The sequence below is a fragment of the Oculina patagonica genome, chromosome 12 (genome assembly GCF_052425735.1).
Source record: "Oculina patagonica isolate OP01 chromosome 12, crgOcupat, whole genome shotgun sequence".
In the NCBI taxonomy this organism is placed as follows: domain Eukaryota; kingdom Metazoa; phylum Cnidaria; class Anthozoa; order Scleractinia; family Oculinidae; genus Oculina; species Oculina patagonica.
Window position 1 is genome coordinate 11,736,732 of NC_135769.1, and position 27,086 is coordinate 11,763,817.

Sequence of the window (27,086 nt, forward strand, 5' to 3'; positions counted from 1 at the left end):
ACAATAGAAATAACATAAAATTGTACAATTTAGCGTCACTGTTTCACTTATAGTGTTTGCACTCTTCTATTGAACTGTTTTACCCAACTCAAACTGCTGATCCCCCCTAAACTTCTTTATAAAAAATTTTAGCCCCCCCCCTCTTGCCACTCTGAAATAGCCTTGACCCCCCCCCCCCTTCTTTTTTTCCCTCCCCCCCCTCTACATAAATAATGACCGGTCCCTTATTTGAAATTATTAATGAAAGCTTTTTGGTCAGTGCCTTATGTCACTGTATTTTTAGAAGAATGGTCCAGAAACAAAAGGGGTAAGCGAAAAAAATAATATAAACCTGAGAAATGCTTTTTTACAGCAGTGAATAACAAGAGGAAAAAAAAAAAAAGAAAAAGGAAAGAGTAGAAAAGAGGAAAAAAACGGAAATTCAATATAACTAAAAAATTTAAATTTATGCAATTACTCATTAATTAAGACATATTCTCACCTATGAACCACCAAAGGATTCGATTGTCGTCAACTCGTCCTTCTAATAATAAGTTAATGTATTTGTCCACTCTGGCAGCCACATGCATATGCTTCGTTCGAGGGAAGTCGCATTTTTCACTCGAGATTCTTGAGCACATTTTCTGTTGGTCCTTGAGGTCTTCAAAAGTGTATTTGATCAAAGATGTAGCGAAAGGAACAAAAATCCGCCTTGGCAATTTTAACGTCGGGCTCGACACAACAGGCGCCATTTTGAAAACATGTACACTGTATTGCCGCTTTTGCTCCACCCCCTCCCCCCACATATATGAAATAAAATGGCACGATATGGACAAAACAAAACCTAGTACGGGAGAGAGGGGAAACTGTTTTATTCATTTAATGCGGATTCATCATACATAATTGTTTAACGGGAAGGAGTGACATTCAATCCTCACTATACCTAGCCTGATTCAGACTCCCTCCTTGGTCGCCTACTCCCAGAAGAGAGTTAAAATGCCTATGCCGTCGGTGACGTCATACATTTTATAAAAGTTTTGAGGAAAAGTGAAAAAAAATCGCAAAAAGATACAGGCAACAAATTTTTAAAGTATAAAGAGCGAAAAAAGAATCGACAGCGGATTATAACAAGCGATAAAAAAATGACGCAGCGGAATATAAAATAACAGAAAAAGAAAGAAACTATGACCGTGGATGAGAAATACTGCACGAGGCGCAGAAAGCGTATGTTGAAAAATCTTACGGCCGCCAGCTACCTACCGTCTAATAAAAATAATTTTATTTTCCTAACCACTCTTGAGAGAATGAAGCAGGAGAAATATAGGTAGTGAAAAAAAAAAGAATATAAAAAATTATAGCTGCCGAGAGAGGCGAAAGGGAAGTGAGTTGATTTTTTTTAGGGAATAAAATATCGGCTGTAGTAAGAGAGGAGAAAAAGTGGAGAGCATAAAAAATCGTCAGCGAAATTAAATATATATATAAAAAGAAGAACCTCAACTGAAGAATCCCACTCAATCCGCATCTCCGAAAAGCAGTTTCGATACAGCAAAGTACTTAAAGAATACCTAAAGCGAGAAAATAAACGCGGGATAAAGAAGGGTAAATATTCGAGTACCAATTAATAGAGAGAAGTGAGAGAAGGTGTTTAGTTGTTTTGAACAAAAATTTACACAGCCGATTTCTTCAGATGTTTACAATGTTTCCAGCGCGTGGGAACGAACGCTTCTATTGGCCAGTTTTGTGTCGCGACAACAAGTAAATAGATCGATTCTTTGACCCTCCTTCTCTTGAAAAGTCACGTTAGAGTGATTAGACTGAGAGTCCGTCTATTTTCGCAGAGTCGATTTGAAGCGAGAACCGGAAAAATAGGACGCCGTACTGACTGCAATTCTAAACTTAAAGAAAGGAAAGAAGGAAAGGAAAGAAAAGACTCAGGAGAAATAATTTAGAAGAATGCGAGAAAAAATTTCTCAGGGTCTCGGCTCATTCGATTTTCGGTTTTTTGTGGAGTTAACTGTTTCTAAAAACCAAACGTTTAGAGTCTCGGCTTAACGCTGAATAAATACGGTATTTCAAGAAAACTGCATTAATACAATATTTCGGCTGGTAATTAGGCATGTTAATATTATTCAACTTAACTAGAAATGTAGGTTATCAGAGGACAGGTCTAATTCTCTAAAGGCCGTAAAACACTTGCACGTATTGCGTGCCTATGTTTACAGGAATCGAGTGAAGGATTGAAGGAGTGAATTCACTTCGCCCACTACAACTCTTTTCCGAGTTAAAAACGAATAAAATACACACACAAAAACTTTCTATAATACACGGTTGTGTTTAAAGCTAGAAGCTTGTGAAGCCGTGTATCTCCGAGAGAATTGGAATATCGAAGTCTTTCGTTTTTGTGGACCCTCGGAGCAAGAAAGAACTCACAACAAGCTCAACCCACATACGATGCCGTGTCCGAGATTCGAACCCAGACCAAATTTGTGGGAGGTGAGTGCATTATGATTTTATAAACGTTGTTTTAACATTTCCATTTAGCCAACACCAAACTGAACTTAACGCCGTAAAGAAATTCAGTTCAATTATATTCGTCTCTTAAAAAAAACCTGGCTAAAATTAAATTTGACTAAGACAAATAATCTACACTTCGATCAAGATGAATTGTAACTTACCTGAGCAATGCTGTCTTCGAAGTCATATATGTCCATCATCTTTTGATCAGAATAAAACCCTCCCCCAAGTAGGCGAGCTATGGTTTTCATGTATGTCTTGTATGCCTCGCGAACCTAAAAAATGACAACCACGGCTTGTTTTGTACTCAAATTATACTTGAATTATTGATACACGGGACATCTTATAAATAGACCTTGTCACAGTTTTCGACGCCATCTTTGACGGGTAGTCAACGCAGTAAGAAACTGTAATGTTTCTATGGGCGATGGCCAATACTGAATTTCTTCAAAAATTGATCAATTCTGGACAACTTATGAATTATTAAGTTAAGATACTGGACAAAAGGTTTTTTCACCAAGATTGCAAGATGAAGCTGGGCTAGGAAGCGTTCAGTTATGTTTATAATTTTCTTTACATTTGATCATAAATTTTTCCTGCGAACCGCGTCAATTTGCGGGAAAATTTAATATAGACAAATGTATGGAAAATTTAAAACGTAACTGGAGGTTTTCCAGCACAGCCACATCCGTCAAATTTGGAGAATACAATTATTTTCTTAGTATCTCAACTTTACGATTCATAAGTTGTTCAGAATTTAATTTTTGAAAAAAAAAATTGCTATCGAATCCCCATACAAACAGTGTAAATTTTAATCGCGTAACGGAAAAAGTTGAACCACATTCGTTCAACTTTTTCCGCAGACGCGAGACGTACATACTTTTTCTCTATTTTATTTTACGTACATAAAGCCAGTTTAATTCACGCCCGTTAACGTACGTAAAATTACGCGAAAGTAGATATCCACCATCTTCCGCAGAAGCAAGCCGTCCATACATTTCCTTCTATTTTATTTTACGAGCGTAAAGCCATTTGAATTATAAGCCGACAACCTGAAGCCAAATATCTTTTCCGTCCGTTATAGCTTTTCTAAAGGGGAAGGGAGAAAGGGTAGAAACAGAGCTGAAGGGGTAGAAACGTGAAAGGAAGGCCTGATACTCAGGTTACGCCCGTTAACGTACTTGAGATAACGCGACAGAGAAAAATAATTTCTGACGATTGAATGACATAAATGACGACGTTTGAGAGGTTCATGGGTTGTTATGTGACGTTCAAGGATATATATATATATATATATATATATAAGTTTTTTGGCAGGAGATTTGGCCATTCTATAGGTCGGTCAGTCTTCGTATTCGCTTGCTTTCCTTTTTTAGAAATTCAGTTGTGGATGTACAGCTAGGTCAATTTGGACACAATTCATTAAAAAATCAATCGACATTGGGAGAGAATTGCACATTTTAGGACCCTGATAAAGTATTGTAAACTGCTTAACATTAGTACGACAGTGATGTGGTCGATAACAATTGGCTATTCATAACTTCACACCAACCTGCATGCCTTGACTGGAATCATCGAAGTAGTACCCCATGCCCATTCCTAACGAGGAAAAACTGATCTAAAACGGAAAATAAAACAAGATAAATGAATGACGATGGTTCTTGTATAGCGCATTTACGAAGCTCAAAGCGCTTTACAATTAGAGTTTTGGGACGAGATCCGGCGGACATCAGCATATCACAAGATGTTACACATAACAAGATGTGTGTTAGTTTACACCAACAATCTTATATAGTATTTTTTTAATTAAATGCAGCACGCCTTGACAAAATATTCTAACACTCTGTCACCTTTTTTTGTATTTAAACTTGAAACTGAACCGTTATCTTTCTTTCTACTTGATAATGGAATCAAGATGACTTCGAAACGCCGTAGTTTTTTTTTCGCTTATTTTTATAGTCAATCTTATCAGTAGACATGTTAAGATTTTTAAAAGAAAGTGAATTAAGGGGCTGCGAGTTGCTCAGGGAACCCACGATAAACAGCGCTTTGCTTTAGTTATTGGATATAGGTAGACAAACTTATATAAAACAACTTGAGCTGGTCTTATGCAAAAACACTGAAGTATGGAAAAAACAAAGTTTCAATTTTTAATTTGTGTTAGATGTACTAAAGAAATCAGTACCGTAGTGACATTCGTTATCATTTTATTACTCTACATATCACCCCTCTTCTTAAAGAAAGTGTTACTGTTACTGTTCTGTTTTAATTTCAAGATTTCTGCCTGTGCTGTACTGCACTCCACCCTATTGTAGCTTATTCCACTCTTTTGTTCGATATTCTAACCTCTTTTACTCAACTATACTCTTGTGATATTCTATACCCTACCCTACCTTCACTACCCCACCCCCCCCCCCCCCCCCAATGCAATAATAATCATAGTTGTTCTTACGCTTAGAATGTGTTTGGTTGATTCCTGCGGGTCTGTTCCAACAGTTACCGACAGCAGTGACTGCACGTTCAAGTCCTTGAGAACTCTTCCCATTTTCTCTTCCACTGTCCACGAGTTCGTTGCACCTCCGGTCACTGTCCAGCCACCATACTGTGATATTAATTTTTGCAAAGGTGAAGTCCCTCGCTGTTCAATGGCAGCAGTATCTATGCATGAGTCGTAGATCTTGGCGGTTTTCACGATGGCTGAGCTCTGGTAGACAGGAGAGATATTGCAATAAATCAGATTGAGAACAATGAAATGTAATAAAATTTTTAGCTGATCATGGTATTACTATTATACCCTTGTACGACTTGTACATTCAGTGCTCACGTATGAGATATCCTGAACATTTCTCATGACCTCGTATTGCCTAATTTCAGGCATTGTGCCCGCAAAAACTGTTTTATAACAAGGCCAAACTATAGCTAGGGCGTGAATGCGATCCGACGAAGCTATTTTCTAGAGAGTGCAAATGAGTGGCTTATTAGACGTCTGCCGATAGAAACAAAAGTGGGTATTTCAAGACGATGAGTAGAGCGATTTTTGTACGACTTTGAACTGGAAATGATTACGCGAGAACACAAACAATCTAGAAAGACGCAACAGTGACGCAATGCGATAAGTCTAGCTAACAGATGCAGCCTCGCGCGGTTTTTTTGCTTAGTTTACAGCTAATTCGAGAAAGGTTGTCGGAAAAAATCACAAAAGTGCACGCAACAAGACCGAAAGGTGGTCTGGGTATTTACTTGAATTTTACATATTGGCCGAGAGGAAATGTACAAGTTTGTATTTTTGCACGTGAAGATTTTGCTTTTCCTCTAAGAAAGACTTTTTCTGTAGCTTTACTTTTACTTTCGCATGTCTTTGAGTTTTGAAAATTCTTCTAAAACCTTGCTACCACACGTCTTTAGGGAGAGGAAACGTGCAAATTTGCGTTTGCCGTGTCGCCATCCTATTATTATTCAGCACGTGCAGTGGCTCTCTACTTCTACCCATACTAACTTTCGGTCTTGTCGCGTGCACTTTTGTGCTTTTTTTTGCGACAACCTTTCTCGAATTAGGTGCATATGCATTTACCAAAAACACGCGCGACTGTGTTGGCGAATTCATGCATTTTTACTACGACCCCTTTTTTAGTCTTGAAGTTCAACTTAAACTGTAGATTTACATAACTAAAATGTTTTATTTTTATCAGTAATGGTTTTTTAAAACACTTTTTTACTTTACACTTTTTTATTTTTAATTTTTTGTTTAATAAACGAGCAGCATTGTTTCATCAAGTTTCAAACACGAGGCGCAGCAGAAACTTGATGAAACACAAACTGCGAATTCATTGAAATCTTCTGATGATCAACTCATTCTTGCACTAATATTTAGATTTGTTTTTTTTTTGGCCAAGAAAATTGGACGTGAAGTTTGACCTAATTTTTATCAGATATAAAGACACTCATTAAACAATAATTTCTTTTGTATTTTCTTTATGAATTATTAATGATTTTTTGAAATATATATATCAACATTTGGCTTGATGACATCGCGAAAATTTACCGTTTCTATTTAAAAAGCCTTTTTCAGGATATTTACATTACTGAAACTTACTAACTTGGAATCCGGCCTTTGACAGATCATGATGTCCATGATCTCGAGTTCTTCCGGGCAGATTAATAAGAAATTTCTGGGATATGTATCTGACATTGTCATTTTTAACGTGTCTTCCGCTCCAATAAAATGGCTTCCTGAAACATGCCAAAATCCAATCAAGATGTTCACTGCTTTTGTAATTGCTACAAAAAGGATCGACCACTTTTATTCCTTGCGAACTGAAATTACTTTTCCACTATGCGGTCAGAAAAAATTGACCCTTTGTAAAAGGAAAACAAAAACTACACGATTACACGGTTCTTTTATTTGTATGCACGTATGTACAATATTAGAACTAAAACATTTTGACGTGACACTTCTTATGTTATTTGTCGTAAAGCTGATTTATTGGAAGCATTCTACTCTTAAATGACATTGCTTGGGTAGTCCAGCTAAATTCATTTTTTATCGTTCCAGTGAATTCGTATGAGACATGTGATGAGATCGATTCGACATAATTATAAACTGTGATGTGATATTTGAAGTCATTTTAATGCACGCTCATGATTGTGTTTGAAAATAGTAAAGTCTCCAGTAATTAATATCTTTAATTTGTGAACCAAGTGACATGAACACAGAAGAAATATCTGCTTAACAAGTTGGCATGTGTCAAACTCTTAAAGACATTAAGGTTTGTATCCAATCAGAGCACGCCCATGCAGAATCCAATCTATGTTCTTATTTGTATATGAAAGCAAGAAAACTTCAAAACCGTCGAAAATCGATTCCAATTCGAAAAAAAATTGTGTTGATAGCCGTCTCTATATATTCAAGTTTGGCTTAAGGGGTAGCACCGACAGTTCAGTTGAATTCGAGCACTAAAACAGCAGATCATGTCCAATACGACGATTTTAACAATTCCTAATGAAACTGCACTCGGACAGGAGAACTCATCGTGTATTTTTGTTGATTCAGCTGCAGAGAAAATTTCCAAAGTTTGTGCGTCTTGTATTATTTTCCTGGGCAGTTTCTTCGGGAACATCTTTGTAATCATCATCGTCTACAAACACCGAGATCTACGAAAAACAATTAACTATTTCATCGTGAACATGGCCGTGTCGGATTTGGTTTCCTCGCTGATTGTCGGTCCTATTAATATAACTGTCTTGCTGACCGGTTCATGGCATTGGCGCGTCAGTGGAATCTTAGGATCAATTTTTTGCAAGTTTGCTTATTTCGCATCCGCAGTATCTGTCCATGTTTCATCTCAAAGCTTGGTGTGGATAGCAATTGATAGATTTGTCGCTGTCGTTCTACCAATAAAATGTGGGCTTATTTCAACGAAGACTCGCACAGCAGCCATCGTATCAACTTGGATTGTTGCAGGCTTGTTTAATTTTCGAAACCTGATCGCTTTTGGTCTTGCTGTACAGCAAAATAACACATATTGTATTGAGGTTAGCAACACAGAATCTGTTTTCACTAGCCAGGAGTTTATCGCGGCATATTTCTGGCTTCAGGCGATGTTATTTGGTATCGCTCCGTTATCATTAATAACCATTTTGTACACTGCGATAGCAATTGCCTTAAAAAGACAGAGTAAAGTCCTCGCAGACACTGCAACAAATGTACAACAACATGCTTTCAAGAAACGAAGACAAGCTATTCGAATGTCTGTTGTTATTATAGTGATGTTTTACATTTGTGTTATTCCTTACACTATCCTACATCTATCATCATATTTGAGCACTTCTTGTGCCACTTACAAATTGCCTTACTTTTTTGCGCGTTTGATGTATTACTCGTCTTCTATTGTCAACCCAATAATTTGTCTGTCGTTTGTGGAAAGTTATCGCCGTGGACTGAGAAACATTTTATGCCCTTGCAGCAGAATGCGGAACAGTGTAATGGCAAAACGGGAGCAAGTAACTTTAAAAGAAATAAAAAATCTTCCTAAAGAAAATCGTCAAGAAGCTTTCAAAGGCACAGAAAACGGCGGAGAAACATAAGATACTGTTTTGTAGAGAAAGCCATGAGCACCTTCTGTTCGTCCCCCCAAAACTGAAGAAACTTCTTCGCGAAAGAGGGCAGATGTGACAAAAATGTTGAGCTAGAGTTTTCAATTTCATCTGGGTATACCTCGCTAGTTGTTTAGTGGAGTATTTTTGAATCTCTTTTTTAGAATAAGTTTATGATTAATACAATAAAGTAAAACCTCTCTTGTTTTCGGCATTTCGACATCTTTAAGAAATAATGTAGGATTTGAGATGAGACAATGTTTTTTGGATTGTTTTTCACGTGAATGTACGGATCACGTACGGACCACGGTTTTCTCAAATATGAATATTCCGTTCGAGATTGGAAATTCTTACAATTTTCCACCCGGAAAAAGTCGGAAAATTTGTCGAGGAGAAAGCGCCTGAGCTTTGTTTATTCCTTAATCTTAATAAATTAATATGGGGAACTTTCGCTTGCCTGTATATGTATATAGATGTTATTGAGCCAGCCTTTATCACGTTTGTATTGGGGAAATAAAGAGCGAATACCACTTTTTGCAAGTACGGCGAAGTCCATCAACCTGCTAACAAGACCTTGCCTATAAATATCAAATTTGCACCTTTCTGAGCCAGTTTCAACCTAATAATTAGAACCAAAACAGTAGCATATGGTCAAAGACAGCTAAAAAGGTCTCTGTTAATTGATCATGTTGACGTCGTTATTTTAACACATTCATATCCGACTTTTGATAACTAATAATCTCAAGTTTCCTGACCGGATCATTACGAAATTTCCGGTATAGTAGTTGACATTGTAATTTTCAAGCGTTTTTTGCGACCCAATAAAATCAGCCAAAAAACAAATCAGATGTTTACGGCTTTTGTATTTGCAAAGAAAGTTACGTTTTTCTGCTTGAGATCTAAAATTAGAATTTTCCTATGAGGTCAACGAAATTGCTTTTTGTTAAAGCTGGAGATAAAACTAACAATACGGTCTTTTCAAATACGGATTCTATCATCAGTAATACTATAGGAATAATTTGACAAGACATTGCTCATTTCATCTGTCGTTTTCTTATCGTTCAGACAAATTCAGAAGAATTCGATTCGCCATATTAACTGTGATGTGTTATTTGGTAGCATGTTATTCCACGCTAATTAGTTTGCTTTAAATTGACGAAATCTAAGTAATAATCTTTTGTGAACCACATGATTTGAACAAAGAAGAATCTTTATTTAAAAAATGGCTGCAGTGTATCATACTCTTCAAGAGCATATAGCTTTTATAATTAAGCCAATCAGAGCCATAACAGAATCCAATCTAAGCATAATTTGGATAATGAAAGAAAAAAACCTTTTAAAACCGGCAAAATTGGATTTCATTTTGGAGTAAATTGTGTTGATAGTTGTCTTAATTTATTCAAGGTTCTGTTTTTAAAGCAGCAGTTCGGTTCGAGTACTAAAACAGCGGATCACGGCGCTAACATTCAATACCACGATTTTAACAATTCCTAACGAAACTGCACTGTACCAAAAGTAGTCATCGTGTATTTTGTTAATTCGACTGCAGTAAACATTTCAAAAATCTGCGCGTATTATGGCGGAGCTCCCGCGAGCAGAGCATCCATAACTAAGCAAATTTTTAAATCCAGCCAGCCAAAAAAATTTGGACATCGCCAGCCAACGTACGACCGTATACGAGGTTGAGCGTAAAAGGAAATTGCAAACTGCCAGTAAAGTTTGCAGAGCAAGACAAAATACAGACAAAGGGCAAAGCTATTCAGCGAAACTTCACAGCACTTGAGATTTATTTTCCAACTGCTCTATTTTGTTTGCGTTTTTTATCAGTGAGTTTCTCGAAACCTCAGTGCGAAAATTTCGCGTTCACGGCAAAAATCAGATTGTCGCTGTCACTAGACAGCTAAACAGTTAAATTTTATGTGTTTTGGTCTGTGGTCGCAATTCCGTAACTCTTAAACAAGCAATTGACAAAGTTTTAACGATTGGATGATGTGGACGTTTCAGTTAGATCAAAACGAAGTGTTGGCATGAAAGCGCGGCAAAATTTGTTGCGCGGTGTAACGGTATAGGCTGAATGAAACGGAAACGCAAGTAAACGGTGCGAGCATAGTTAACTATGGTGCGAGACAGAACTTCCTTCTCGAACTATTTCTAGCACAATGCCCTCGCAAGTCGCCCATATTCCGTGAAATTGTGTCAACAAAAATGGATTGCAAGGAGACCGGAAGTAGTTGCATTGTTGAAAGATATATCCCTTTTGCAATTCCAGTTTTACGGTTAAAACTTCGGCTGTCATCAACGAGAAAACAAAATATTAAATTTTGTTACCTCAGCGTGGATCAAGTCCCCTGAAGTAAAGGACAAGACCCAAATGTAAGGTAAGAAACTCTACTAAACTGCTGGGTCTAATTTTATGACAAAAAACAAATGAAAGGAACAAGGTTTTCTGGGGATATTTTAGCGGGAAAACGCGCAAAGTTGGTGTTGATCCTTTCAATTACTCGCGGATAGGTCATACGAAAATCGCTCCATGATAGAGGACAAACAAAATGATCTTCTTCTACCTCAGACTAAACACACCTTTTTCTTCGTGCGCATGATTCGTACCCTGTTGAGAGACGTCTGACGACGTTGCTCTGGAGATCGGTGCAGTGCCTTTGATTGGTTGCTTCTCGGTTCCGAATTTTCTCGCGCAAGTAACCACCAATCAGACGCGCTACACTGATCTCTGTAGAGCTGCGTCATTGGTATGAAATACTTCGAGTCGAATCTTAGACATTCCTCGAAAGTAAATTTAATCAACGTTGCTCCAAAAAAACCAAAAATGCTCGGAAGTTGCTCCAAAAAATTCAAAACGTTCCTTGTTATTTAGAAAATCGTTCCAATTAAATGCTAATAATTTTTTCCTTTGAAAGTAAGATTTCAGAGCATTTTTATGCAATTTCACGGCCACAAATGTATCTAAGTAACATTTTAATGCCAAAATGTGTTGAATTACAAGAATTTATTTCACCGAGAACAATCGTGACAATATCCACTCTTTCTTAATGCTGAATGAGCCGAAAAGTCGAAACATCTTCGGTACTTACTCGGGAAATCACTTCGTTATCTTTGGAAAATGTACGAAAAATGTTCGGGAATGTCCGTTTGTCCTTTGAACAACACTCTACATCTGCATTAACATTGTGGGGGGTCTTGCGAAGGGAGGCAATCTTCGGAAATCCTCGGTCTAGAAATTGCTCAGAATACAAAACGTTGCTCGAAATATGAGAAGTTGCCCAAAAATTGCCGGGTTTCATTGGGACAGCCTTACTCGAGAGCAGAAAGAGTGGAACGCACAAGAGAGGCGTGTATTTACTGACGCTAAATTCGTTCTTCGTTCCAAACCTGTGAATAGTTAGACGCAGCAGTCTCCATTGCTTTTCGTAAAACCTTCATGTTGTCGTCGTTCACGATTGTGAATCCACCTAAGGAACTCTGATTCACGGTGAGATGATGAGTTTTGAAGAAGCCTCCACATGCATAGGAATAAAAGTCATCACATGGATCCACGTTCTTGTCCAGCTGATTGGAAATGACTTAAAAAATATTACATTATGAGTGACAACCGTGAAGAGACTAACTAGGCCACAAAAGATTAAGATTAATGTCCAGCCATTTGAAATTTTGTTATCATTATTTGCTTAACTCTTAAAGGAACTGTGTCACGGATTTTTGCTAAATTTAGGCATGGGAAAATGGCCATCAAATTCCGATAATATAAAACTTACTTCTTAAAACAGTGAAGGAACATTTCAATAACATAGTAAATACAAAAGAACGTATAAATGGCCAAAAGAGACAAAGATTGAAATGGATTGCGATATGCGTTTTTAAAATATTAACGCCCGGGAGACACATTTGGTTGTAATTAAGCTATGGTTTTGCGATTTAGATCTATAGATATAATTATTTGCAAACATTAAGCTTCATAGCGAATATTTGACAAAACTTAATAAAATAAACTCAACTCAGCTGTGACACAGCCCCTTTAAGGAATGTCACTCGGTGGAAAATGGAGAGAAACATCCCACTCAAGAAGAGTAACTGCAGTTCTGTTGGATGTCCATTATATGTATTTCATTTTTGGCTCTATTTTTTTTTTTTCGGCCATCTTTGGCATTTCTCATCAAAAGTTCGTTTTGTTTAATTTCTGTTTCCATTGAAAAGAAGTGGTTTCTCGAGATAATTGCCTGAGAAAAACGAAGACAATAGAATTTCACACAGGCGTGTCCATGGCCCGGGGGGGGGGGGGGGTACTCCCTATAATATACCCCAAAAGGGGTACCTTTTTCATGTTTCAGGTATATAAAAGGGTAGAAATTTCACAAGTTTAGGTATATGAAAGGGTAAGAATATCGGCAATTTAGGTATTTAAAAGAACCTTCAATTAAAATATTTCGAACATACACACATTATGGCTGTATCATTTTACTTTAGTAAACGCTACATAAACATGACAACAAGACTTCCTGTTTTTGGTAAATGCCAGGTCCTTTAAGTATATGAAAGGGGTACCTTTTTTCAGTAATAGGTACATGAAAGGGGTGCCTTTTCCGTCAAAATGGTATATAAAAGGGTAAGGGGGTGGACCTCGGGGCGGAGCCTCCCCGTACAAAACGTTTTTGAGTAGCCCCCGGGGTCCATGGACGGCAAGAACCTTACTGAAATTAACTTTAAAGTGAGTCTGAAAAATAGCTATTTCCTGAATGTATCATTTAATTTACTTGACTTGTAAGTCAAGTTATATTTTATGTACAACACACTGACCTTTAGAGATGTTGTAACACTCTGCTGTTTTACAAATGAGTGGTTCTAAAACAAAGAAAATTAATATCAAACCACAGCCAGACCACCCTATGTGTTCGTGGTTATAAATCGTTTACATAAGACTAACAAAAGAAATAAATTAATTATGTTGAAATCTATGAGAGTTATGTATAAAGCTCTGAAAATTACATTTCTAAACGAATCCGTTCTAAATATTTTAATTAGATGAATCAAATGTTGATTGACTCGTGTGTGGTGTTTTTTTCTTCGCGTTCCTGGGCCGTATTAAGCGTTTTTGTCCTATGTTACGTTGTTAGATTTGGGTGTCTGGAAAACCCGAATAGCAAATAGCGAATCTTCTATAGTCGCGAATAGCGAATAGCGCGAATAAACGCGAATAGTGACCAAAAGTCGCGAATAGTGACCAAAAGTCGCGAATAGTGACGAATAGTGACGAATAGTCGCGATTAGCTATAGTGACGAATAGTCGCGAATAGTCACGAATATAGTGACGAATAGTCGTTGAATAGTTCCGAATAGTGATGAATAGTCGCCGTGAATTAGCCTACAGGATTTCTACAAGATTTACAGCTATATCATATGCTTGTCCACGCACTCTAAAAGTCTGAGAGTGCAAGTCAAGATGTAACTATGAATCACTCTTATTGATCTATTAAGCCTATATCTCTGTCAATGCTGACCGACCATAAACTGTATTTACTCAACAACAACGCCAAAGCCAGTCTTATTCGCAGCCGTTGTTTAGGCTCGTCACGCAACGCTTGCTTGCATTAATTTTATTCCTTTCTTTTCTGGACTCTGCCTGGGGCTGTCGATCACCGGCAAGAAAACAAAAAAAAAACACAATAATAAGATAATGAATGCGGTTTTTAACGGTATAAAACATAAGAAATTCCGTTTTCTCCTACAAAGCATCCATTTTAGCAGGAAAATCCCACGTTGTTGCGAGGTACTGGGAACTACATGTCTCTAATTCGCCCTATTCGTCCTTTCACTATTCGTCACTATTCGCGACCACTCGTCACTATTCGTCACTATTCGCGACTATTCGTCACTATTCGCGACTATTCGCTATTCGCTTTTCGGGTTTTCCAGACACCCGTTGGATATTTCTTCGTGCCTGTGCCGAACGAGAGCGCGCTTGATCCTTCAAAAATTCTCAGAAAAAAGCGATCCTGAAGTCACAATTATAGTAGTTTCTCAACATGACCTGTACCAAACTCAGCGACCAAAGGAATTTCTTTTGTTAGTCTTATGTGGACGATTAATAACCACGAACACATAGGGTGGTCTGCCTGTGATCAAACGATGCAGATGGCTCAAACAAACAACAACAAATCAGTAAAAAAATACAGGGGAACCGTGTTATAGTTATCTCACCACGAGTGAGCTTCAATGTTGTTTTCAATTACTCTAAGCAAATATGCGGCAATTTATCTTTTCTTTCCGTCATAAACATTCTCATCCACGTATAACTCTAATCATTACGCAGTCTAAGTGCTTTTCTACGTCAACATTACAAGCCGCTTTATCGTTTCAGGGTAATACTAGTGGTAACCACAGGTTAGAAAGTGCGGGCCTCGATGGGAGAAGGTACTGGAAGGGAAGTGTTTCTTGTTAGTTTGGAAAATGACTTCAAGTCGTTCCTCGACTTCCTGTTTGAACAACACATTTTCGGATCCTTTCGAATTGTAACCGTTCATGATGGAAGAAGAAATAACTTAAATCACCTCATTTCACGGCAATTTTTTCAACAGGTCACAAAAAATTTTCAGACAGTGTCGATAAATCACTGGACAAAAGAAAATTATTCCGAGTAAGGTCGAGTAACGCGTACGCTTAAGTCACGAATGTTTTTTATCGTTTCCTATTGCCGCGAACCAATCAGAGTTTTTTTTTTTATTGACAGTTTTGCGAAGTGTAGTCGAGCACGCGGTGTGAATTGAGATGCGATTTTCCTCCGTCGGGAAACTCGCTTTGTTGTCAGTGTTATGAGGAATTTCTCGAGAATAACCGTTGTTGGAATCATTCGCTTTGCCGTAGTTTATCTATGATACAATCACAGCAGATCTTCTCAAAAGCAACACCTATAAAACAACGTCTGCAAAACGTAATGTCTGCAAGACAGAAGCCTCGATCTAATGTGACAAACTGTTGTTTTTTCGCATTATTATCGCTCTTGTTGGAGACAAGATTTTTCTCTTCCTGTGTTAGGACAAACTGTCGTGATTGACACATTTTTTGCATTCCGATCGTTCTTAGTGGAAGAACAAAATTTTCAACTTCCGGTTTGCAGATAGCCTTTATAAACGTGGCGCGCACGCGTAATACGCAATCCGCTGGTCACTGTCAAGATTAGGGTTGCGGGCCCCTCTTGGGCCCGCAATTACATTTGGTTGGTTTGAAACCCTTTATTTTCTAACAAAATTCCCTTGTCTAGTCTAATCCATTGCGCAGTAGACGCGTTACTATGTCAACAATACATGGCACTTAAGTCGTTTCAGTGTAATATTTCAGCTGCTTTCAGGTCAGTCGGCTCTTCACATAAACCAAGTGTATGTGAACTTTGAATGCGGAAAAAATTAGTATGAAACCCTTTCACGTGATTTAACAAACACAGTCGCAGAAAATGACTGCAAAAATGTCTCAAGAAATGTCTGCAAAAGAAGCATTGGGGAGGAATTGTGGTGGGGAATTAGTTTCTTAACTTTCTTTAATAAAGTGGGAATGAGGAGGAAATTTCATTAATAGCTTGATCAATAAATGTTTGAATTGATATTCTATCAACCGGAAAGTGAAATACTCGATAATTAAGAAAGCGAAACGGACTTTAATATAGTTAATCAACACATCTATATTTCGTCTAGTGTTTTACGCTAAACTTTCTTGATCGAAGCTACTGAAAGATTTTTCAGTATGAAAAGTGACTGCTTTAGGGAGTGTTACTCTAGCGTTGTATGTAACGCCACACAGCATCGTTGCAACAGAGGTTACATGTTTTAGTAAAGCAACAGATTTGATTATTCATAACCTTGCTTTTACGTACCTCTAGTAAGGATAACCGCAACAGCGATGGCAGCACCGACCACAAGAAGCAACACGATGGAAATAACTATTAGCCGAGTTTTGCCGCATTTGCGAAGCCGATATTTTATGCCGGTTCCTTCGTCGTCGACCAATTCCACTCTGTCGTCTACGACTCGATTATAATTACCGAGATTGCTCATTTTCTCCAGAAGTTTAAGAAGTTAACCCGACGCAACCCTCGCTAGCGTTGGTTGTTTGATAGTAAAGGCAATGAGCGTGAATGAGAAAGGCGACAGATGATTCTTTGCTCAACCGGTTTAACGCGTTTTTTTTTAACGCGGTTTAACGCGGTTTTTTTTTAACGCGCTGTCGGCTTCAACAACCCGCCACAGACACAGTGATTTTATATATAATTAGTTTTTAGTTAGTTTATTGTAATCATTTAGTATACATAGCAACAGTCTAGTTAGTATTTAATTAAATAATTAATTTTACTTTTAATATAAGAATTGTAATTTTAATCTTAGCATAGTTAATTTAAATACACGACCCCACAAGCTTTTAGCTTTTATTATTATCGTGTCAAAATAAAGTTTTACCTTACCTTACCTTACCGGTTCAGCGTGATGTAAACCGCGTGGTCACGAGTGGATTCCCTTCACACGTACTTGTTTAATCTTTTTCGCTTTGCGAGAAACGTAAGCGGAAGTACGCGTCAATTAAATGCAGAATGATGCATGCAATTAGCTTGGCGCGTCACGCAACGCTTCTTGAATTCAAGTATCGATTAAGTTACTTAGTATTAACCGAAATAAAGTATATGGAGTCCTTAACATTTTCTTTCAAGGCATTTTTCCTGTGTACGTTTTCGACTGAAGCTCATTGTGCCAGTTATTAGAAATTCTAAAAAGAATTTGGCTTTAGCCTGCGAATACAGGATTTTATGATTGGATGGGAATTTTTTAAACCTCTTATAAAGGAAAAACCACAGTAACAAACTTTTCAGGAGTGCCCAATCTTTTGTCGAATTGGACCCAAAAACCTAAGACCTTGTTAACAAAGTTGTTTGATCGACCCCTCTTTAAATATGCGTTCTGCAGTTTTAATTGACTCCGCCATGGCCGGCCCTAAGCCTAGATGAGGTAGAAGAAGGGTTGGTCGTGGGGTTGAAGAATGTCACGTACACACTGCATCGTTGTGTACGCAGAGGCCCTTTCTGCGAAGGAGGCTACAACAGGGGTGACATTTGCATATGTACAGCTACAGCTGTGATTATTCATAACCTTGCTTTTACATACCTTTAGTAAGGATAACCGCAACAGCAATGGCAGCACCGACCACAAGAAGCAAAACGATGGAAATAACTATTAGCCGAGTTTTGCCGCATTTGCGAAGTCGATATTTTATACCGGTTCCTTCGTCGTCAAACAACTCAACTCTGTCGTCTGCGACTGGATTACCGCGATTGCTCATTTTCACCAGAAGTTCAAGAAGTTAACCCGATGCAGTATTAAATGAACCCTCGCTTAAAAGGTCGGTTGTTTGATAGTAAAGGCGATGGGCCTGTGTGAGAAGGGCGAGGCCTTGCTGTGCCCGATATTCAGCGTAACTATGTGAAGCGTGGTCTGCTGCTTAGCTATGCAAGAAACGTAAGCGGAAGTACACGTCAATCAAATGTGGAGTGATGTCACGTAATTAGTTCAGCATGTCACGCAAAGCTTTTTAGAAACCCCTAATAAAGGCAAAACCACAGTGACAAACCTTTCAGGAGTACCGAATCTCTTGCCGACTTGGACCCGAAAACTTTAAGACCTTGTTAACAAAGCTGTTTGATCGACCCCTCTTTAAAAATGTTTGCTCATGAATGAAAGTAATCAAAGTAATCAAAACTAATCTCTCAACTTGAAGTGGTATATTTCGAGCAACATGTCTTGTTCCTTCTCAACTTGCAAACTTGTGAAGTTCAGTCGCGCCAAAGTTGGGAAGTTTGTTCCGAAATTCGCAATTTGATTGTCAAACTCGCAACGTAATTGGCTACTTCGTAACGTAGCACCCAATTTCCCAACGAACTTCGCAACGCGACACGGTTAAGTTATGTGAAATTGACTGTAAAAGTCTGACCCTCTATGCTTTCCACTTTCTTCTTGGGACCGCCATTTTGTCTTTGAGAAGTAAGTGGAAAGGATAATAAGGGACGGACCATTATTTTCTTGGAGGGGGGGGGGGATGAAAAATTTTCCTCTCCAAATTTAATTGTTAGTTTATGCAACCTCTGCAAACATTTTTTTTCGAAATTCTTACTATTGTTTGTTTATATACATATCGTGTTTGCAAACAATTTATTTTGTCTTTCCAGGCCCTGCAAACAATTTTTTCCAATATTCCCCCCCCCCCCTCCAAAAAAATAATGGTCCAAGTTCATTAAGAAAATCTGAGCCATTTCTCGGCTATACGAAGTTAACTTCTAATTTTCATAAAATTCGTGGTTTGGTACCACTTAGTGTTTTTATATGGCTGGAAATAATATGATATGAACGACTTGTCAGAACGAATTGAACATTTTAAGGCTTCTTTTAAAACTTCAGTTTCATCGATCAACCCTGTCAATTTTAAGTGGAAGACCAAGGGAAGATTTTTTTTGGTGTTCTTCAAAGTCAATTGCTACACGGCGCGATGTCGTTTAACCGCTCCTTCGATTCCTCCCCATGCCGCAAAAAAGGGAAGGAAATACTTTTCCGAAACCAATTAAGTCAGCTATATTGTGCATCAAAAGTCGAGAGTTCGTCAAGGACTCTTGACAAAATACCGTAGTCTGGGCACAGCCCTGGGGTCCTCGCATTGAATTAGCGGACGGATAAAATTGATCCGCGGTTAGCTGGTGCAAGGTCAGGGACCCATTACGGGGCCTTTGAAGGCTACAAGGGTTCTTTTAAAAACTCCTGGGGCATGTGGTGAACGGAAGTGAGATCGTGGAAAATAACCGGAAGTAAAATGCAAGTTTCCGAGAAAGCGATTGCCATTTTCCCAAGTTTCATGGAAAATCTTTCCGGAGTTGTCAAATAAATTCCATACAAAAACTTAAAGTCTTTTAAGCGGCATACGAATACATTGAACACCAGAGGAAAAGGTAAACGGCATCGATCTGGGAATGTTTTGTCATTTCTCGGGGACAGTTAAATTTTAGCCAATTCTAAACCACGTGCATCTGTAAGCCGAGCCCTAATCCATGGCGCAACAGATCGACGAGAACTATGTCAACAGTACAAGCCGCTCTTTCGTTCCAGTGTAACATTTCAGCTGCTAAAAAATTGGTTTGAACAGCCGCAGGAAAAATGCATACAAAAGGAGCATTGTGACTCTTGCGAGTTTTAGATATCTTTAGTTATAGTGGGGAATAATTAGCTTCTATGATGAAATTTTAGTCTCCTATTTCACTTCATGAAGAAAGAAAGAGAGAAATGTTTGAGTTGAAATTCTCTCAAGCGGAAAGTGTAAAACTCGATAATTAAGGAAGCGAAACGGATTTTAATTAGTAAAACAACACATCTATATTTCGTCAAGTATTTTTTTTCACCGAAGCGACTGTATAAGACTTTTCACCGGGACTTTTCACACAGCGGGCTGTGTAAGGTACACACTGCACTGCATCTTTGGAACGGGGATTAGATTTATAGCACATGTACAGCTACAGCTGTGATTATTCATAACCAAGCTTTTACATACCTTTAGTAAGGATAACCACAACAGCGATGATAATTCCGATCACGAGAAGCAACACGAGGGAAATGACTATTAGCCGAGTTTTGCCGCATTTGCGAAGTCGATATTTTATACCGGTCCCTTCGTCGTCGACCAACTCCACTCTGTCGTCTGCGACTGGATTACCAAGATTGCTCATTTTCTCCAGACGTTCAAGAAGTTAACCCGATGCAGTATTCAACCCTTGCTAATATCGGTTGTTCGATAGTAAAGGCAATGCGCATGAAGTGTCCTTAAGCGTTATTAAGGCGACGGATGATTCCGCTTTGCTCAATATTCAGCGCACAGAAAACGTGGTCTGCGAGGCCCAGATCATAGCCTGCGTAGCTGGCGGTATTGTTGGGTTTTAAAGCGCCCACCAGAAGGCGGCGAAGCCGCGACAACGAGCGGCGCAGCCGCGAGTGGCTTGGGGGGGAGAAGCTGAAATACCGCCTGCCCGGATGGGCTGCTTTTTGGCTTCCGCCCCCTTATTTGCATTTGGCAAACTGTTGACAGGTTCTGCGGCTTAGAATTATCCAGACGATCTATTTTGACAGTCACGTCCCCGGGGTCACGTCCACGATAAACTCCGTTTCATAACGGCAGTCGACGAAACTCTACAAATCAGACACTTCATTCGGCAAAAATCTAGCGAAGAAAAATGCTCATCTTTCGAAACTAACCAGGCTTCGACAAGAGCGCTCGATTGACAAAATAGCTTTACAAAGTCATAATGTCACCTGGTAATGTCACGCAACAAGTCCGGCTGAAATGAACCGCTTCCAACTGGTCACATTAACGAAAAAATAAACAGTTTATCTTGTTGAATACTGTTTTCTAAATATCTAACCGAGCAAAGGTATGTCATAGTTTTTCTTAACAATACAATACGACCAAAGCGTTACTAGTATGTCGTTATGTTTATACTTTACTCTGAGTCGCACCAGGAGTTGTACCAAATTGAATAAACTGCAATGCGGTAATTAGCAAAATGTCCATCGCATCTTTTCCACGAAACAAATCGTGGCAATCGTTTGCGGTCGCTTCATGCTCTTGCTTCAAACAATTTCTTCATCTTCGCGTAAAATATTCAAACTCGATAAGGCCAACGATAACGCTTTTAAAATGTGCCATGTTTGATTCGCTTGATTTGCTTTGTACGCGGCAAAGAACTGCTGGCCTTTGGAGCGCTCCCTTGGGAGATTACCGAGACCTTTGATTGACGTGCTTAGCATTTCCATCCAATCAGAATGCTCCGTACGCCAGCGTACGGGTTTCTCAGAAAAGCAGCCCATCCGGGCAGGCGGTATTTCAGCTTCTCCTCCCCAAGCCACTCGCGGCTGCGCCGCTCGTTGTCGCGGCTTCGCCGCTTGCTGGTGGGCGCTTTAAAACCCAACAATACCGCCAGCTACGCAGGCTACCCAGATCACGATGAGATGCACTACATACTTGTTATTCTTATCTCATTGTTTAATCTATTCGATATTCCGCTGGACAAGAAACGTCAGCTGAATGTCTATGCGTCAATCAAATGCACAATGATGTAACATAATTAGCTTGACACGTCACGCAACGCATCTTGAATTCATGTATCGATTTCCATGCAGTCGCATGTAACATGACCCACATGCTTCTTTCGCATTTTCTTTCAATGCCTTTTTCCTGCGAATGTCTAGAAAAAGTTATTGCCTGAGTGTACGGATTTGACGGTATAAACAGGACCGTAACCAGACTTTTGAAGTCAGGTTTAAAAATTCGAAACAAATTCGATACATTTTATTGAGATGGCATCTGCTATGTTAAATATTCGTTTTCATAACAAAAAATAGGGCCCTAATGGGTCCGTGTGTTCTGCTGGCATAACGTATCAACATTGATAACTGTCTTCGGTTTTTCGGCTTACACCAAGATAATTCGTCACGCAAGTTATTATGACATTTGAAACCTTTAAAAGTCGTAACCCTTGTGCATGCAAAGCAACATGACAGCTACCGCTGCGTACGTCACAAACCACAATAAGGTATGTTTCAGCGCGTATAAATAGCAAACGTGCCAACTGAAAACAGTCCAATATTTTTTTTCTGTCGGTAGCTCGTTATACATTTACTCCTACGTATACAGGATGGGATCTTTGGTTACTTTTTATTTCACGTTTGCTTACGGGCGGTGACGGTTTAGTTTTTTCACTCCACGGAAAAAAAGGCTGATCGCGTATTCGTCGTGATCGTGAGCGACCACTGCGTACGTCACATTCCACAACTCTGAAAGCAGCTGAAACCCGTCGTACACACACGTACTAATATAGCGGGACAGAGAGCTCTTAGCAGGAGCCTGGGCTCCCCATTGTTACGCTCTTTTGTTACAAACTTTGTATATACACGCACTTTTTTATATCAGAAACCAAGATTTTTTTTATTTTTGTTTATTTTTATGATGTAGACTAGTTGATTGTTAAGATAGCAAATTCAACTGATAGATATACCTTTTTACTAAGTCTACAAATAGGAAAGTATATGCTTTCTATTGTTACATACTTTCTATTGTTACCGCTTTCTATTGTTACGGACTTCCATTGTTACATCTTTCTATTGTTCTAGACATTCCATTCCCTCCTTCGATAGCAATATGTTCTGCTTGGCATTATGCCATCTGGCATAATAGCAGCAGAACACAAAAAGGATTGGATTTTTATATTAGATTGGTTAAAGTGAACGGAATGAATCAGTCACTCTGCCATGTTTAAGGCAAGAACTTAACTCCGTTAACTTTCAAGCGCATCTTATGGGGAAGAGGGGAAGACCCCGGGGGGAAGACGGACGTCTGAACGTATCTTTCACTCCCAGTTCCCTTCCCTTCCTTTGGGGGAGGAACGCGTGACGAGACCAAAGAGCGTCCTGCTTTGGAGACTACGCGAGGATCGGACTACTGTATTAATCGGTAGTCTGATAGTATCGAATCGAAATCAGTAGTCGAAACTATCCGACAAAAATCACAGCAATAAGAGATAACTTTTCTGCAGTGTAAAGCTACCGGAAAGCTGGCGTAAATGTTTATTAAGGTAGCTTTACGCTACCTTATAACCGGTCGACAGAGAGTCTTTATTACGCCATGTTTACGTCAAATTAACTCAAGGAAACGGAAATGTCGGTCTTTAACGATCTTCGAGCCCGGGGGGGGGGGGGGGGTACTCCCATATGTGGCCTATATAGGTATGTGCCGCCCGATAGGGTATGGTTTTTGAGGTTCCTGATCCTTAAATAGGGTATCATTTTTGCTCCTTTTGGCAATGTGTTCCCGGTGTAATCCTTAGATAGGGTACCTAAATTCTATTAGCTAAAATAAACGCCCAGCTAAACGAAAAAAAGATATCTTAAAACTGAATTTTCTGTTCAGGTATAAGTAAAGCGATTTTTAAAGATTTGTGTCTTGCCGTGCGCGGCTAGCCGTTATTTGGGTCTTCACGGAACGCTTCTCCTCCCCTTGAATAGGGTGTCATTTTTCGGTTTTGGGCCTTAAAAATGGTATCAATTTTCGCTTTCTTTATCCTTAAATAGGGTCAGGGTTTAAAACCTTGGCGGCACACCCCTATCCGAAATTTATGGGAGTACCCCCCCCCCCCCCAGGGTCTTCGAGTTAATTTGTGCCTTAACAGCTGAAGAACCTTACAATCAACAGGTTTTTTCTTTCTCTAAATTTGTATTGTTATGATATTGTACAGTTATGGTTTTACCTGGTGATTTGGTAGGAGGCCTAACTGATGGTTCTGTAAGACAGAAATAGAAAATTAATCTCAAACGTGACATTAGGCAAGCAAATGTGGAGAATTTTCTTTAACACGGACCTACGTTTCCTAACTTCCAAATAGTCTAATTGATAAGCATCTTTTAAATGCCAACTTTACACAAAGTTTACGTCAATTTTAGGCACGGTACCGACCTTTGGGTTTTCAATCTGCCCCTTAACACATGAATAACCTTACAATGAACAGGTTTTTCTTTCTTTAAACTTGTGTTGTACAGTTATTGTTTTACCTGATGCGGTTGGTTGTGTTGTAGGACGCGATACTGATGATTCTGTAAAACAGAAATAGAAAATTAAACTCAAACGTGAATATATTTTGTCGGTCTGGGGGCTCCTTCTAAGGGAAAATCAGTGCCCGAGGTTATCCACCAGACAAAGAATCTGCAGTAGATAATCGGCCATTTTCGTGAATCAACATTAACCCATTCATTATCATGTATGCCACCAAGAAATACAAGCAAACGGAGTCTAACGAAAGTTAGTGGAAATAGGAAATAACAGCTAGAAATAGAATTTTTGAAACGGAAATCAGGCGATATCAATATTCGGCGGACAAAGTCGAGTCCCAACCAGAAAGAGAATTTAACAAATCTCTATGTAAATTAACGTAATATCCTTATATCTGCAACGCTTGTTGCAATAAAAAAAGTCACACAGATTAGCCCCTCCCCAATTGAGGTTCAACCTGATCTTTCCCTTCTTTCTAGGGTTCGTCCATAATCAAGTTATACTATATGCAATGCTTCCTGGATCAAAGCTTTTAATATGAATACCGTATTTTCTCAATTAAACGCCCCCGGCGTTTATTTCAAACTTGGTCTGGTGGACCCGGCGTTTATTTGAAGCCGGCGTTTAATCGGGGTCCGGTGTTTATTAACGAAGTGATTTATTATTACCGATCCTCCGATGCCTAGGGCAGTTTGTCAAGGCAGAACAATTTTTCCCTTTGTCCCGCCCGGACAGACTGTCCCTGGGTCTCCAAAGATGATAATTACCAAGGGTTACAGTATTGCATACGGCACGTTGCAATCAAGATTTGTGACAAACAGAACCGAAACAATATATGAACAACATGGGAACAAGTAAATGTTACGGCGTTTAAACGAAGCCAGCGTTTACTGAATCGAGAAAATACGGTATATTTATGACTTGTTCGAAAAACGAGACAGGAAAATCTTAAAAGCCGCATTCCTGCAAATTCCTCGCTGTACAATGCAGAAAAGAAGGCTGCAACGCACTTCCTTTGACAAAAAATGCCTAGTCATGATCATCGCCAAAATTTAACTCCAAAAAAGACCCAGGCGCCGGAGAAGGTTTTTGGTGCTCTTCAAAGTTAATTGCTACAAGGCTGCGATGTCGTTTAGCCGCTCCTCGATTTCTCTCCACGCTCCAAGTGCTTCAGTTTCCGACACCACTTAAGTCAGCTACATCGTACATGATAGTCGAGTGTTCGTCAAGGCTCTCGATCGACTCTCGAGAAAATACCCTAGTCTAGGCACAGGGAGCCCTCGCATTAGAGGACGAATAAAACTGATCAGCGGTCAGCTGGTGCGAGTGTATCCTCTCCTAAATATTCCTTATATGGGATTTAGTCAAACCACTATATGTTAACTACATGACGTATCTACGGAACCGGGGCTCGAACGTTTTCGCGACATCCGCCTCCAGACCTGCGTCCTGCGATCTTGGAAAATAACCGGAAGTAAAATGCGAGTTTCTGAGAAATAGATTGCCATTTCTCCAACTTTCATGGAAAAGCTTTTTTGCAGTTCATGTTGGGAATGTGCCATTTTAGACTCATTTTTCAATATAATTTAGCGATAAATAAAAGATTTGTATGATTTAGTGATCTTAGGAAGTTTTTACCTTTTAATCGCTTTATTTTTCGACACAGCATAGTTTGATCGATCGCTGTTATCATAGAAGTGTATTGTTTAAAAGAGTAAAGAATTTAGTCAATGAGAAAAATGACTGGCTTGAAATCATTCTACGTGCTCAAACAAGAAAAAAATGTGACTCTTAGGGATTAACGATCTTGTGTCTGGCATGGAATTTAGCTGGATATAGAGCAAGATAAAAGAGGAAGTTGCACAATGGATTTCGTTCATTAAAACTGTTCAATTGATAAATTAATGTTTGTACTGATACCCTCTTAACCGATACTGGCGAAACAAATCAGTTCGTTTAGTAAAAGACCCGTAAAACAACGCATCCTATTTCTTCATTATTTTTTAACTTTCCACGGCCGAAGACCAAAAGACTTTTCATACAGCGGTTGTTATAAAAGGTCACTCAGGTGTACCGGGGATAAAACTGAATATGTAAAATAATGGCCGTATCGATGCGACGATTAGACTAGGGCTACAGCTGTGACAAGTCTTAATTAACCAAGCTTTTACATACCTCTATTAAGGAGAAACACAACAGTAATGATAACACCAACGACGAGAAGCAACACGATGGAAATTAGTAGCAGGCGACATTTCCCGCTTTTACGAAGCCGATATGCTATGCCGGCTTCTTCAACGTCTACCAACTCCGCCGTGTCGTCTGTTGTTAGATCCCTCAGATTTCTCATTTTGAATCTCCAGAAGTTAAGGCTACGCAGTAACTTTTGCTGTTAGTATCAGTTGTTTGATAGTTGAGGCAGCGAGTTACAAGTGTGGAAAAGAGTAAGAAGGCGAGAGCTATGCCAGGGAACTATTGCGGTTTGCGCCCAATATTCGCTTAGCAAGCATTAATTAAGTCTAATGACCGCGTGGTCTGATCCTTAGTCTTACGTCATTACGCACTTTCTATTGTTTAATCTCTTAGTTTAAGTAATGGTCCGCTTCAAAATCTCTTGCGCTATGCAGAAAAGTGAGCGGAAGTAACTGTCAATCAAATGCAATTTACAACTTAAACCCGTCACGCAACATTATTTGCATACAGTATAGATTAAAGTCACGCCGCTCCAAATCAAATGGCGAGTCTAGAAGATTGTGGTTCTCAAGAACATTTGATCTGATCTCGAAATCACGGAAGCCTTTGCGATGAGTTACGAAGTCTCGTCTTCGTATGTTTGTTTCTGTCTTAGATCCAGGTTTCAGGGTCCCGGTTTAATA

The 27,086-nt window shown here is 39.0% G+C and overlaps 2 protein-coding genes across 3 annotated transcripts in view; one reads left to right on the top strand and one right to left on the bottom strand.

Annotated features, from left to right (window-relative positions):
- The window catches only part of LOC144631594 (endothelin-converting enzyme 1-like), a 46,222-nt gene extending 19,580 nt beyond the window's left edge, over positions 1 to 26,642 (bottom strand). Inside the window, exons 1-8 of one of the 2 annotated variants that reach the window (XM_078490060.1) lie at positions 26,386 to 26,642; positions 24,213 to 24,254; positions 23,912 to 23,944; positions 13,396 to 13,440; positions 11,974 to 12,164; positions 4,946 to 5,197; positions 4,046 to 4,111; positions 2,655 to 2,768 (exon numbers count right to left, since the gene is read on the bottom strand). In XM_078490060.1, coding sequence (XP_078346186.1) covers positions 2,655 to 2,768; positions 4,046 to 4,111; positions 4,946 to 5,197; positions 11,974 to 12,164; positions 13,396 to 13,440; positions 23,912 to 23,944; positions 24,213 to 24,254; positions 26,386 to 26,560 — 918 coding nt within the window. In that variant the 5' untranslated portion in view covers positions 26,561 to 26,642. Of the gene's footprint in view, positions 1 to 2,654; positions 2,769 to 4,045; positions 4,112 to 4,945; positions 5,198 to 11,973; positions 12,165 to 13,395; positions 13,441 to 17,741; positions 18,039 to 23,911; positions 23,945 to 24,212; positions 24,255 to 26,385 lie in introns of those variants that run through there. The other variant, XM_078490061.1, reaches the window with a different exon arrangement.
- LOC144631598 (QRFP-like peptide receptor) lies at positions 7,324 to 9,346 on the top strand. The gene has a single exon (XM_078490073.1). The coding sequence runs from the start codon at positions 7,462 to 7,464 to the stop codon at positions 8,575 to 8,577; it is 1,116 nt and encodes a 371-aa protein (XP_078346199.1). The 5' UTR covers positions 7,324 to 7,461; the 3' UTR covers positions 8,578 to 9,346.
- Positions 26,643 to 27,086: the final 444 nt, after the last annotated feature.